General features: G+C 39.2%; 2 protein-coding genes across 4 annotated transcripts in view; both read left to right on the top strand.

The window, feature by feature from the left end:
- The window catches only part of LOC121878552 (ankyrin repeat and BTB/POZ domain-containing protein 1-like), a 28,954-nt gene extending 19,737 nt beyond the window's left edge, over nucleotides 1-9,217 (top strand). For all 3 annotated transcript variants that reach the window (XM_042384856.1, XM_042384859.1, XM_042384857.1), the window contains 4 exons: nucleotides 1,489-1,721; nucleotides 1,935-2,105; nucleotides 3,696-3,896; nucleotides 5,234-9,217. In XM_042384856.1, the coding sequence (XP_042240790.1) occupies nucleotides 1,489-1,721; nucleotides 1,935-2,105; nucleotides 3,696-3,896; nucleotides 5,234-5,440 (812 nt within the window). In that variant the 3' untranslated portion in view covers nucleotides 5,441-9,217. The remainder of the gene's footprint in view (nucleotides 1-1,488; nucleotides 1,722-1,934; nucleotides 2,106-3,695; nucleotides 3,897-5,233) is intronic.
- Nucleotides 9,218-10,840: 1,623 nt separating this feature from the next.
- The window catches only part of LOC121878488 (calpain-A-like), a 30,905-nt gene continuing 27,662 nt past the window's right edge, over nucleotides 10,841-14,083 (top strand). The window contains exon 1 of the mRNA XM_042384745.1: nucleotides 10,841-11,356. Coding sequence (XP_042240679.1) covers nucleotides 10,841-11,356 — 516 coding nt within the window. The remainder of the gene's footprint in view (nucleotides 11,357-14,083) is intronic.

The raw sequence follows: 14,083 nt of genomic DNA on the forward strand, positions 1-14,083 counted from the left end.
ACTGTATTACCAAGGTACATATTTGGAGGTAAGTTTTTCCTTCTGAGAAAGATTGTGTAGCGGGTTTTTCGAGATTTAAGGTCGGTTTATTACATATTACCCAGTTCCTGACTTTGGTAAATTAATTTTTCATATTTCTCATCAAGGAATGGAGATCTGAGTTACTGGCATAGAGATTACTATTGTCTGTAAATAGGCTGTATTTTACGAGCGTGCTGGAGTGGACTATATCATTTATGTACAACAGGAACAGTACAGGACCGAGAATAGAGCCTGGAGAGACGCCAAACAAAATAGGTGAGGAGCCAGATAGATGAGTGTTATAGCAGACATATTGATGTTCTAGAATCATTATGGGAGATGCCAATAACCGCCCGTGATGAAGGAGTTGCCATTAACCGCCCACGATGTTCTAGGAGTCGCCATTAACCGCCCGTGATGTTCTAGGAGTCGCCATTAACCGTCCACGATGTTCTAGGAGTCGCCATTAACCGCCCGTGATGTTCTAGGAGTCGCCATTAACCGCCCGTGATGTTCTAGGAGTCGCCATTAACCACCCATGATGTTATAAGAGTCGCCATTAACCACTTGTGATGTTCTAGGTCTCTAGGAGATGCCATTAACCACCCATGATGTTCTAAGAGTCGCCATTAACCACCCATGATGTTCTAGGAGTCACCATTAACCACCCATGATGTTCTAAGAGTCACCATTAACCGCTCGTGATGTTCTCGGAGTCACCATTGTCCACTCATGATTTCTAGGAGTCGCCATTAACCGCTCGTGATGTTCTAGGAGTCGCCATTAACCACCCATGATGTTATAGGAGTCGCCATTAACCGTCCACGATGTTCTAAGAGTCGCCATTAACCACCCATGATGTTATAGGAGACGTCATTATCCACCTGCGATGTTCCAGGAGTTGCCATTAATCACCTGTAATGTTCCAGGAGACGCCATTAACCGCACGTGATGTTCCAGGATTTGTTTACAGGGAGATAGCTAAAAAAACAAAAAACTTTTTTCTGTGGCGTTTCTGTCGGAAATTTATATTTTTCATTTTTTTTCCTTTGAATTCACATAAAAAGTGGTATTTTTATCACAAAGTGGGTAGAGTTTTGAATTGGAGACAATTTGTGGAGTAAAAACAAGCAAACCTTACAAAACCTAAACTAATCTAACCTAACCTAACCTAACCTAACCTAACCTAATCTTATCTTAACTATTACAGACAACTTTGAAGTGTGATATTTAAGAACAGATGCCCAGGTTAAGAAGTCAAGTTAGGAATTTTTTCAATAAAAGAAAAGTTGTTTGGTTCAACAAGGACATGCCAAAAATGGTAGAGGAAATAAATTTTTGCCAAATGAAAGGTCATCAAGAACTTGTGCTTAGCATTTTGCCTTAACAACAGGGTATACTTGGGTGTTTGGGTTACATATGTTATCAGTCGCCCTTACATTAATCTATGTAACATTATCTTCCCAGAGATGGAGAAACACGGGCTAATAAAAGTGACTACAGTGGTGGTGGAGCCTGACTCCTCTGAAGGAATGGGGTCTGAGAGTGTAAGTGCCGAGCTACGTGAACTGACGCAGGCCACACTGCCACCACACCTCCGCTTCTGGCCCACTGAGATGCCGTTTTGTAACACACAGGATCAACCACCTTTTGCTGATATTTGTTTCATGGTGGATGGTTATCCTTTCATGTGTCACAAGGTAACTCTTCAATGAAAAATGTCATATAATGTTTAAGAACACTGTATGTACTGTTTTTTCATAAAGTGCATATACTGTAATTTCAAATAAATAAAAAAAAGGTACAGTGTATCGGGTCTCTTCAGATGTTTTTAAGAGGTAATGTTTGTGCCTCAACTATTGAAGGTGAGGATGTGGTATTCTTCTATAACGTTTAACAATCTGCTTTAACAGATGTTCTTCTGTCCTCGAAGTGAGTACTTTAAGGCCCTGTTGCGAGATCATTTTCACGAAGCTCAGTGGAGGGATTCTACTGATAGTCGCATTCCAGTGGTCACCCTCAACAACATCTCGGCAGAAGTGTTTGCAATTCTTGTACATTACCTCTACTGCAACCAGACAATTGTAAGTGTAGCACTAAGCTCTTGTAAAACCTTAGGTATGATTTGTGGCCTCATGTTTATATAAGGAAGCTCATGTATTACACCATTAAGGCTAGGTTGCAACCCAGACTAATCCCTAACAATGATGGCTGCCACTTGTCAAACAGTGAGTATAACTATCACACCCTTAGCTTTTAAAAAGGGGTTTGGCAGGCAGAGGTCACAACTGAAGGATAAGAATGAAAAGAGTCTTTCCAACAGCCTGTGCAGCAGTTGTGTTTACCTCTCATCGGCCATCTTTGTTTTTCCAGTAAATAAACCTCAGGACAGCTGCCTCCCCCTGTCAAAGCATGTCATTCTGTATCGTGGATACCTTTGCTTCATAAACAGGGGCTAAGATGTAATAATACCCCATACAGGTATTTAGAACTTGGGAGATTTCCTGTGGTGCTACACAAATGATAATGTGAACTGGTTCTCTCAAATTTTCTCTCCAAATTGAATACAAGTTTATTCATTGAATTTTTATACCCCAAGAAATTACAATTCCAAGGGCAGAACCAGGGGGGGAGGGGGGTCCAGACCCCTTCTTTTCACCATAAAATTCCAGTACTTTTTTCTTAAACGCAATATTGTACTCAGGCATTTTCCAATCACTGGGGACCTTTTACTCATCTAGGCATTTGCAGAACAAGATCTTCAGGGGCTCAGCAAGCTTGTTACACAACTCTCTTAGCACTCTGGGATGCACCATTTCAGGGCTGGGACTCTAATGAACCTTTAGCTTTTGCAATTTATTTCTTATAACCTCTTCTGAGAACACAATGTGGATCAGCACTATGTCGAACCATCTGTTCTCAAACGCAGGAAGATTGTTCGCATCCTCTCTTGTGAACACCGAGGGAAAGAACTGTTCATCACCTCCGCCTTGTCTTGGTCAGAATTTGCGTAACTACCATCTTCAAGCCTCAAGTCCGATACAGCTACTCACGTTTTTAATTTTGACTTTGCGTAGAAGTAAAATGCCTTTGGGTTTGACTTGATCTCGCTTACAATCTGCCTCTGGAACTCTTTTCCAGCCCTTCTACTCTTTGACATACATTCTCCTCTCCTGCTCATCATTTGTCCTATCCCACATTTCAAATTTCTGAGTTTTCTTTTTAACATTGTTGACCGCCGCATGGTTTATGTGTAGCAGTCTCCTTGTATTCCTGGAGGCACTGGGTTTGGTCTTGGGTATATCTTTATTGATCAAATGGTTCACTTTACTGGCTATGATATTCAGAGTAGTGTCTGTGTTCTTATACCTTAGTGAGTTGGCCAGTGGATACCCAGCATTGCCTCCCTCAACTCGTTGTAATTACCCTTGTATTATTTGAACCTTGGTCTGGTTATGTCATGAACCAAGTAACAGCTAAATCTGAAGGACAACGTTACGTGGTGACTGGTGCCAATGGTAGTAATATTTTAATTTCTCACGAGTACAGCATTTTGTGTTCGTAGAATGTAAAGGAGTTGAAAGCTGTTAAATATGTTTAGAATTATTGTACTGTACTGTATACTGAAAGAATTTAACTGAATAGACTTATAAGCTAATGCTAAATTTTTTCAGGTGAATATGGAGAATGCAATGGATGTTATGGTTGCTGCAGACATGTTGTTGGTGCCAGGCTTAAAACGTCAGTGCGGAGTGTACCTCGGCTCTCAGCTTAACATTGACAACGTTGTCATTATCCTCCACTTATCACGCATGTTCCAGTTACCACGACTGGAAGACCAATGTGTTGCTTTTATGGCCAAAAATCTGGATCAGGTGAAGTATTGCAGTTTAGATTTTTTTTTTCATTCATTCAGGCCCTCTCACACTTACAACAAGGTGGTAGAAAATTAACAAATACCTGTACACACACACACACACACACATGACGACAGGTGCTACTGCTAAAAAATACATAGCAAGATTTCAGTACATCATACAAATGTAGAATTAGTTCACTCGCATTGCAGCCATGCTCACTCACTAAATTAGAGCCATGAGTTAGACAAGGAATGTAAGTGATTGGTCTCTAAAGCATATCAGATAATTTCCCTTGAACTCTATTGTACTTTCCAGACACTGTTGCTGCACTATCACAGGTTTGAAACCTAATGGTATGTGTGCCAATTTTACTTTATGAAACAGCTTTTCAAAGTTCACTAATTCACATTCATATTTCTTTACCGGATATTTCTTTCTTATCTTATGTCTGGCATCATCATAACTGTTTCAAAACACGATCCACTGTGTTACCTCTTGCTACCAGTGTGTGTGCGTGTCCTTTCTTGACCATTTCCTTGAATTTTAGAGATCATCGTGACCAACTTATGGGAACTTGACCAACTTGAGACCAATCATGGTATGTTTCCTCATTAGTAAGAAAAATAAAAGAATGAACTTCACAGACTCGAGTGTGCATGAAAGAGTTTGAGTCAAGTGATACTGTACAGCAAGGGAATTGTCCCAGTGACTTTTCAATTTGTATAATTATTGAATAAAACAGCTGGATCATGGTTGAGGTGTTACCATTGCTGGCTTCTGATTTACCTGGTTACTAATGTCTTGTAAGGCAACCATGAACCACTTTGTGGAGATAGTTTTCTTTGCTTCAGACTGCTGTACAGGTTTTCCTCAGGTCAAGAAACCTCTACCAGGAAAGTTCAGTCCTTTTACTTTTTTGAAAATTTTCAGAGCACAGTCATGCAACTGGTTGGAAAGGGAATATTATGTAATTATTGTAGTTTTATAAATTGTAGGTGCGTATATGTCACCTTCAATTACATACTGTATCTGGTATTTTTTACCCAATTAAGAATACAGTACTCTAGCCACAAAACTAAATCCATTGATGAGGAATCTATTTTGCAGGTTATTATCTGATCATAACCTTACCTTATCTGATGTATTTGTAGTTCTTGTTTCAGGTTACATTAAGCTGTCTGTACAAATGTTTGCTTGTATGGTCTGAGTAGCCTCCTTTTTTTTCTATAAATTAAGGATGGTGGTAGTGGGCTGCAAACCTGTTGTGAAATATAAATTTTGTCTATCTGTTAGGGTTTTAGGAGACAACCCTGATTACATGTCTTATTTTATTTGTTCTGTGTCCACCCTAGGTAATGGAACAACAAGAGTTTAGGGACCTGGTTTTAGCAGACGCACAGGACGTTCAAGGCCGTCAAGAGACTGACACCGTTCTGATTGTAGACGAGCTGCGTTACCATATATCTTCAGCAGTCCAGACAATATCTGGCATCCATGAAGCACGCACCAAACTGTCGTCTCTAGAGGCTATGCTGGAGGACCTTGGTATTGAGGCTTAAACACACAACAGTATATCTCAAATATCAACCTAATTAACTCCTAATAATACATTTAATTCTAGAAAGATGATTATAAATGCTATGAGCATTTTGGCATTGGTCCATGAATGGGATACAATGATGTATTATCCATCATATGGTGGGAATATGTTACTTATATTTCTTAAAGAAAGAATATTCTGATATGCTGTACATTCTGTTATGTGTTTTATGCAATGTTAGCAAAAAGAAATCAGTTAAAGTCAGACTATCCGAAGTTTGATGAGTGAAAGCCATGAATATTTCGTGTTACATAGAAATTAGTGATTATTTAATTTTATATAACTTGAATACCTTGTTTGTGTATAGATTGTTTGCCAGTGTCTTACTAAGTTTACCACTAAAGTATCCCTCGCAGGGTATGTGTTAGAGATAGAGTATATCAAGGTCTTATATTTTTATGAAATGTTTACTTGTTTTGTTTAGCCTGTTTAAAGGACTATTTATTCAATATTCTTCTATTTATGTCAGCCTCTAATTTCAATGCCTTTTTCCCATTAACTATTGCATGAATTATAGTGTTGAGGAAATATTATCTAAATAAATGAATGACTAATTACATTACTTAACTTCGTAAAAAATCTCGGACATCATTGACAGTGTGCCATGTCAATACAAACCATTTGAAAATTTGATGTTATACATTTATTTTTATCATAACTGTAAAGAAGAGTTAGACTGGAGAGATCATCAGTGCAGAGCTGTGTGCAGGTGAGTAGATTTAAGCCAGGTTAGATTTTATCAAGAATCCTTAATGTGTCCTTTATTTCTGGGCACTATTAAAAACTTCATAGTTTTTGTGATGGCAGAATTAAAGCTGAAAGTTGCTATACAAAAACAAGTGTAATCTTTCTTATATTTACATGTGCTTGCAACTGGATGGTTTCTATTCAAGAACTTTCCCAGTCTGTAAGGATTAATTAGGCATTTATAGCCTAATTCTTGTAAAGAATGATTCGTGAATTTCCTGATGACTGTACATTCCAGACTTGGATATAAAATTGGATATCAGGGTCAATCCCTCAATTTTATGGTCTTACCATTTTCAGTGGGTATATAAGGCGTCCCGAGTGAGAAACATCAAAGTGCCAAAAACAAAAGAAACACCAAAACACACAGTAAAAGTTTAGTGATATTGATACAGTATTACTATAACTTTTGAACTAATAATTATATCTATAATTTTTCTTTATTTTGTAGCCAATGACCTCCCCCCATTATAAGCTCTTATAATACAGGATATAGGCAATTCATTTATAATATCATAATTTTTTGTATGCATTTAAACAAAGTACATATTATTCTAATAAGGAAAGCTTTTTTAAACTATAAAATTGTGTTTGCATTTAATAATTATGGAGGTAAAGGAAATATATTATTTAGTTCAAAAGATTATCATATTGTATCATGATAATTGCTAAAAGCACTGCATCTTCTGGCATCAATTATTCCATGCAGAATTCCAAAGAATAGAAAAATTCTCATGAATCACAGTAAACATTAAAATGGGGTAGTAATTCGGATGATAATTGATGATGATAATAACGATATTACTGTATTGCAGATTACCTAAATGATTTAAAGGGACTTTTGACCCTTTTGTGTATGTCATGACCTGTTATTTACTGATTGGGTCTGAAATAGGTGTTTGGTGAATATAATGGTATAAAAAAGACATTTTTGGCTTCGGTGATACTTAAGACACATCACATGGGTAAACTCATATACAGTACAGTAGTCTTACTCCTGTCTGTCCGTCTGTTTGTACAAAATGACATTTCTATCAGTACAGTAACTTGAACAGGTTATTGTGGATGAAAATACAGTGTGGTATACAGCTTTAATCGGTGATATTTAAACTTGGTTAAGTAATCTGCTTTCCCTGTACATACTCTACACAGTTATGGCTGCTGCTCTCCTTGAAATATGTTTCAGTGGACTACAATTTTTTTTTAGATTCTTTTTAACGCTGTCATAATCAGTCTCAGATAATATTTTATTATCCCCTCTCACCCTGAGACATGTGAATTTTATCCAAACATGGCATGTAGATATATTGTATCTCAAAGTGAGTTTGATAATATTTTTCCCTGTCACTGTTCAGACTTACTACCCCTTCGACTTCTGTTGTTATGGAGGCACATTGCAACTTCTTTGGGGGGCAAACAATTATTACTCTTGTTGTCAACATTGAGATATCATAATCACATGAATTGAAATTTGCCTTATGTATAAAATAAAATCAGCTTATGGTAAGTGCTTTATGTAGAAGGTAAGAAAACTAGATGTTTAAGAACCTATTTGATACCTATTCTTATCTGTCACACTATTAAAATTTATTGCTTTTTAGTGATAATATACATTAAACTAGATCCTGAGAAGTGCTGCTGTGATCGGAGATTTACTTTATCTAGTCCTCTGGCCAATGTGGTATTTGGCAGCTACGCTTTAGCCATGTTCAGAAATACTCAATACTAGTGTCATATGATGCTGCACATTAACCCCTTGTGTATGGGGTCCCTTCTGAGCTGAGTAAAATTATTTGGCATTAGCCAAATAAAATATTAAAAGTGGCGTCCCCGTAGTGAAGGGGTTAATGTGAAATTTTTTTTCTTCATTTATATACTGTAGTGGCTTACAAAGTACCGAAGAACTATGGAGAATTTTTCAATTGCACATCAACCAATGATGCATAGGATGAGAAGGCAGAATGCAACACTATCTTCCAACTGACAATTAATTAGCTACAGTATTTACAAGAATGGCTTCTGCATCTCATCCTGCTATCAGCTTTGCTTTGAGTTTTACTTCTGCTAGTGACTTTGTTGGCTCTCCAAAATCTTCTTTACTTAAATAAGAGGTGACCTTTACCTAGATGTACAGTCGGGGACAAAAGTTTGCTCCCTGTGGTGAAAGCGAGTCTTGGTAATGAGTCTCTGAATTGACTTACCCTGACCGTTTTATTTTGTTTGGGGGTTGATGCTGTTTCATTTTGGGAGGGAGTGAACTTTTGACCCTAACTGTACACTTCTCTATGATACCTGTTTAATACCAAAGAATATAGAATATCAGTGTGTTGTGTGAGTTTGCATTAGAATCTTACACTATTGTATGGTATTAGTGTATTCTTCAGCTGCTATCAAAATGGAGCCTCATTTTGAAAGTTAATGGCAGCAGTACAGTACTTCTTGTAATAGGCATTACCTCTTATGTAAAACTCAATACAGTAATAACAACAGAAGATAGTGATATCTATTCTCAATCTCAATAGACTTTTACCACTGAACATACACAAATGTCTGAGACCAGTTCACTAAACAGATCTAATAATCAGTGTATCTGTAGGCACCTCAGAATTTAGATGTTTGTTATTAGTGAGAAGAATGGAATTTGGTAAGATAACTGGAAATAAAGTATGAATAAATTTTACTTTAAATTCATGTTTATGGAAAACAGAAGTATTGTCATTTACTGCTTGACAAGTCCACTACTCATAATGCCTTTGTCAGCATTAATAAACAGAATTGGTTCTCATGTTAAATTATCTTTAAAAGAGATTCATTGATTGATCTCCCAGTTTAATATTTGTTCTCATTTTTAATGGGATAATAAAAACCTTTGTAATTTATATTATTTGGCTAAGGGTTTTGGCAAGTTATGCAACTAAAGTTGGATGTTAAAATGTTCTCATGCAAGGTGGTCTTAACCAAAATTCCTATACAGTACAGGTGCCCCCCCCAAAATTCACGGGGGTTAGGTTCTCAAAATGGCCACAAATTGCCAAATCCGCAAATAACATTTGCGGACCGGGAAGGAGGGTACATTTTTACTTGTGCACAAAGAAATGTATATTCTCTTTGTGTTTGACCTTAGGACAGTAATTTCCTTTACCTGTATTGTAAATATGTGTGTGTGTGTAATAAAGCACGGACTTGAGGGTTCACTGTAGACTCATATTTTTAATAAATTTGTTTCCGATTATTTGTGAGAGGATTTTCCAATTATTATTTATTTGTATGTGTTTTGTGTGTGTTTGCACACACACACACACACTCATATTTACAATACAGGTAAAGGAAATTACTGTCTCTAGAATGAATGACTCCCTGTCTTGGCCTCAAAAATGGCGGCAACTTTAAAACTACCCACTGACATTCTTGGGTACAACCAGGATGTCTTCTGTGAATAATAGAGAACCGTAAAATAAAAATCCGTGAACTTGGGGATCCCTTGCACTGTATGTACAGCATAAGGACATCTGTGCCCTTAAATTGGTGCACATTGTGATTTTATTTTACTCGGAATTGTTAAACCATTACAGTATACGCATATTGTATTTTTAAAATATTGTTATGAAATGTTGATGAATAAAGTATTCCAACATTAATAAACTTGATTTATTTTAATTTAACATACCATCTGAAATGGTAAGCCTTACCTGTTAATGAGTTTTTCCCAGCAACCCTTTTTCTCTCAATTGGAATTTAATATGTTTAACTATATAAGTACATCCAGAATAACACAAAAACATCAAAAAATGCCTCTGAAAAACTACAGGTGGTAAGTAATTAGTAGTGGGCTAATTCCCATAGTGGAGGGTGGATTAGTGGTGATACTTTTGTGCTTTTTCTCCATGCCTTTGGTAACACTGCTTCAGGAGTGCAGACTAACTTAGTGAATAATGACAGCAGGGATGTAAGTTTTTTCCAGCTTTTCTTTACTTTCAACCTTGTCCATTATCAAGTGGACCAGGCTAATTACGTACAATGTCTTTTAGTTGGCTGGCATGTTGCTGTTGCCCTTGCAAGGAGCCCTTGCAGGGTCCAAAGGGCCTCACAGGGACCCAGAGGCCCTCCCAGGGGCCAGAAGCACTCCCAGGGGCCCAGGAGCACTTCCAGGGGCCCCCCAAAGGCCCTCCCAGGGGTCCTGCCAACTGCCCAGGGGCTCTGCCAACTGCCTAAAGGCCCTCCCAGGGGCCCAGAAGCCACCCCAAGTACCTAGGAGCCCTCCAAGGAGCACACCCAATGGTCGTCATAGGAGCCCAGGAGCTCTCACATGGGCACTGCCAGGGGCCAAAGGCCCTCCCATGGGTCCAGGGGCCCTCACTATAAGGCACAGGAGCTCTCCAGGGGCCCAGACGCACTCTTGAGTGGCCCAGAAGCCCTCCCAAGGGCGCAGACTTCCTCCCAAGGGCCTAGGTGACCTCCAAGGCACTTAGGAGACGTTCCTGGGGTTCATGGGCCCTCCAAGGAGCACATACAGGGGCCTATGGACCATCCCAGAGGCCATAGCAGGGTGCCTAAGGGCCCATGGGCCCTCCCAGGGGCCTAGAAGCCCTCCCAAAGACCTAGGAACACTCAAATGGATCCAGGAGCCCTCCCAGGGGCCACTGCAGGGTGTCAAGGGAAATCACAGGCACCCAGAGGCCCAAGAGCACATCCAAAGGCTTTTGTAGGGTCCCAACGGCCCTCGCAAGTTCCAGGGGCACTCCAAGGGGTCAGGAGCCATCCAAGAGGCCCAGGAGCCCTCCTCGGGGCCCTCCCACTGGTGCAAGGGCCCCCCCCCCCCAAGGACCCAGGAGCACTCCCAGAGATATTTGTAGGGTTAGAGGCACTCCCAGGGGCTCTCCTAGGGACCCAGGGTGCCCAGAGGCATTCCCAGGGGCCCAGAGGGCCTCCCAGTGGACTAGGGATCCTGTCAGGGGCCCAGGAGCACTCCCAGGGACCCAGGAGCCCTCCCACAGGCCCGGGGGCACACCCAATGACCCTCACAGGAGCCCAGAAACCCTCACAAGGGCCCAGTGGCACTCCTAGGGGTCCAGGTGGACTGCCAGAGGCCTTTTCTGGGGGCAAAGAGGCCTCTGAGGGACCCTGCCAGGTGCCCAGGAGCCCTCTTTAGGGCATAGACTTCCTCCCAAGGGCCCAGGTGATCTCCATAAAATTGTACCGATACACTGAAAAAATAATGGGACAAAATTATTAGCAATCTGAAATAGTCATGAAGTATAGGGAAATGGTTATTAGGTACACATAAATGATTATTAGGTTAGGTTATTTTGAAAAGATTATTACAAGAATCGGTGAATTACAATCTACAGTACCACAACTTGTCTGAGAATTAGGGGGAGGGAAAAATGTGAAGAAGAGTGAAGAGTAGAATCATCAGCGTAAGAATGGATAGCCTCTGTACTGATACTCCTTCAGTAAAATCCAGTTAACTAACTATCTTATTACTCGTCAACTCTTATCTATTTTAATAAAATAAAACAGGAAAATTTTATTAAAGAAATTTAAAAGCTTTTATCAAAGAAAATGGGAAACTTTTATCAAAGAAAATTGGAAAGTCTTGTCAAGGAAAACAGGAAGTTTAATACAATATGGAAATTTTTAACAAAGAATATGGAAATTTGTGTCGGAGAAAACAGTAATTTTTATAAAAGAAAATTGGATTTTTTTTATAAAAAACGGGAAAATTTTTATCAAATTTCAGATATCAAGATTACGGGCGAAATTACTTTTCTCTACTACTGTAATTAGGATTTAAGTAATTCCAGAATAACATAAAATTACCAAGAAATACATCTTGGAAAACCATAGTTGTCGGGTAATTAGCATTGAACCACTGATTTTGATTGTGATCATAATATTATTATTGAAAATCTTGTAGTACTATTTAATAACTGATCAATAAATTCTGAAAAGTACAAATAATAAATAAAAGGATTAACGCAATAAAATAAACCCCTAGAACAGAGACCTCGTAACGGCACTGGACAGCCCGAGCGATATACAGGAACCACCAGCAACGTGTGAGTTTTTCAAAATATCCAGCGCCGTGCCTGGCCCCATGCACATACCATGCATTACATATCCACCGTCTTACCATTTTATTTCCACGGTCAGATAGATACCTTATTGTTTGGGGGAACAGTTCTTAATATCTCCGGGGTGATGAAAGATTCCTATCTTCGTGATGTCAATTCAGACACATGGAAACTTGATTAGTGGACGTAGATGTACTCGGTGTGAAACCAGACGAGGTTACAAGTATCAATAAGCGACTCATTATACGTCACACAACCTGAAGGTGATAATATCATTAACATGGGACCTTTAGTGTACTGGTCAATACACAAACATGGGCCTAATTTGAGTGTTGTTTGACATTGCTATTAAGGCGAAGGAAATCTTATTGAAACTAAATAAAATTCTATGTTTACTTCACACCAGATGCCAGGTCCCTTATCAACCACACCTGTATAACCTTCATGCGCCTCAGAAATGGCAAGAAGATTCCCCCAGCGATTTATCTCACCTGTATATTGAAACACGTTTGGAAAACAATAATTTTACTCCCAATCTTCCGATATTTACTCAGGTTTGTACATTATACAGATTTTCCAAAATAACATAATATTTATAGAGTCAGTATCAAGAACGGCAAAATATACATATTCTATATCGGGTAGACCGCTGGAACACAGGAAATAAATTATATAAACTCATGAGAACTACAACAGGTGGTGGGCTATAGACAGTAACCACACAGAGAAGTATTGCCATTGTGACTCAAGAGGACTTTAGTGAAGCCTGGTCCTCCCTCCTCCACGTCACTATTGCCAATATTATTGTGCATCTCATTTACACTTACTGTTGGTCACTGAGCTGGCCTTCCATCTTCCGGTCACGATGTACTGTATGAGTATATAATGTACAAACACACACACACACGTATGCATACACATACACACACACACACACACATGCATGCACACACATACATATACACACGCACGCACACACACACGCATGCACACGCACGCCTACACGCGCACGCCTACACGCATACACATACACGAACGCATGCGCACGCACGCACACTACATGCTCTAAAAACAGACTCATACCAAGTTTGAACCCACAGATATGACCCATTAAGTCCTTGGTTCGCTCACTCTCTCATGCAAGCTGATGTATGAGTGAAGTCATCCACGCACTCGTTATTGTTGCTTTACGAACCTTGCCGCGGGTAACAGCTCGTAATTAACAATTTTCTTTGACTGTTATTACTTGTAATTTTCTTCAATCTTGTGTCTTGTAATGGCATCAGGGAAATTACGTTGTCGTGCGTCTATTGTTTATTTTATAAGTGCTTTTGCGGTCGGTACTGAAGTGCAGGACAGGTGCCATCATGGGACAAGGACCTGAAGGTTTAATTAAACTTAAATCTACATTGTTCGTAAGCTTAGTTGATATTTCTCTAAGGATCGTTCACCTGGACTGCTTATTTTACTAGTTTATTTACACGTGTTACATGTATCGAAGATGTTGTTAAGAGTGTCATAGAGCAGACAAGTCGCTGATATACTGCAGGGAGAGTGTCAGAGTCAACAAGGATAGTGCTAATGTAGAGTTAACAGGATGGTGTCAGTGTAGAGTTAACAGGGTAGTGTCAGTGTAAAGTTAACAGGGTAGTGTCAGTGTAGAGTTTAACAGGATAGTGTCAGTATGGAGTTAACAAAATAGTGTCAGTGTCGAGTTAAAATGGGAAATGTCAGTATAAAAAAACAGCAGGGAAGAGTACACCTGTGATTCAGATTGGTGA

Source organism: Homarus americanus, unplaced genomic scaffold, assembly GCF_018991925.1.
Source record: "Homarus americanus isolate GMGI-L3 unplaced genomic scaffold, GMGI_Hamer_2.0 scaffold41027, whole genome shotgun sequence".
NCBI classification, from domain to species: domain Eukaryota; kingdom Metazoa; phylum Arthropoda; class Malacostraca; order Decapoda; family Nephropidae; genus Homarus; species Homarus americanus.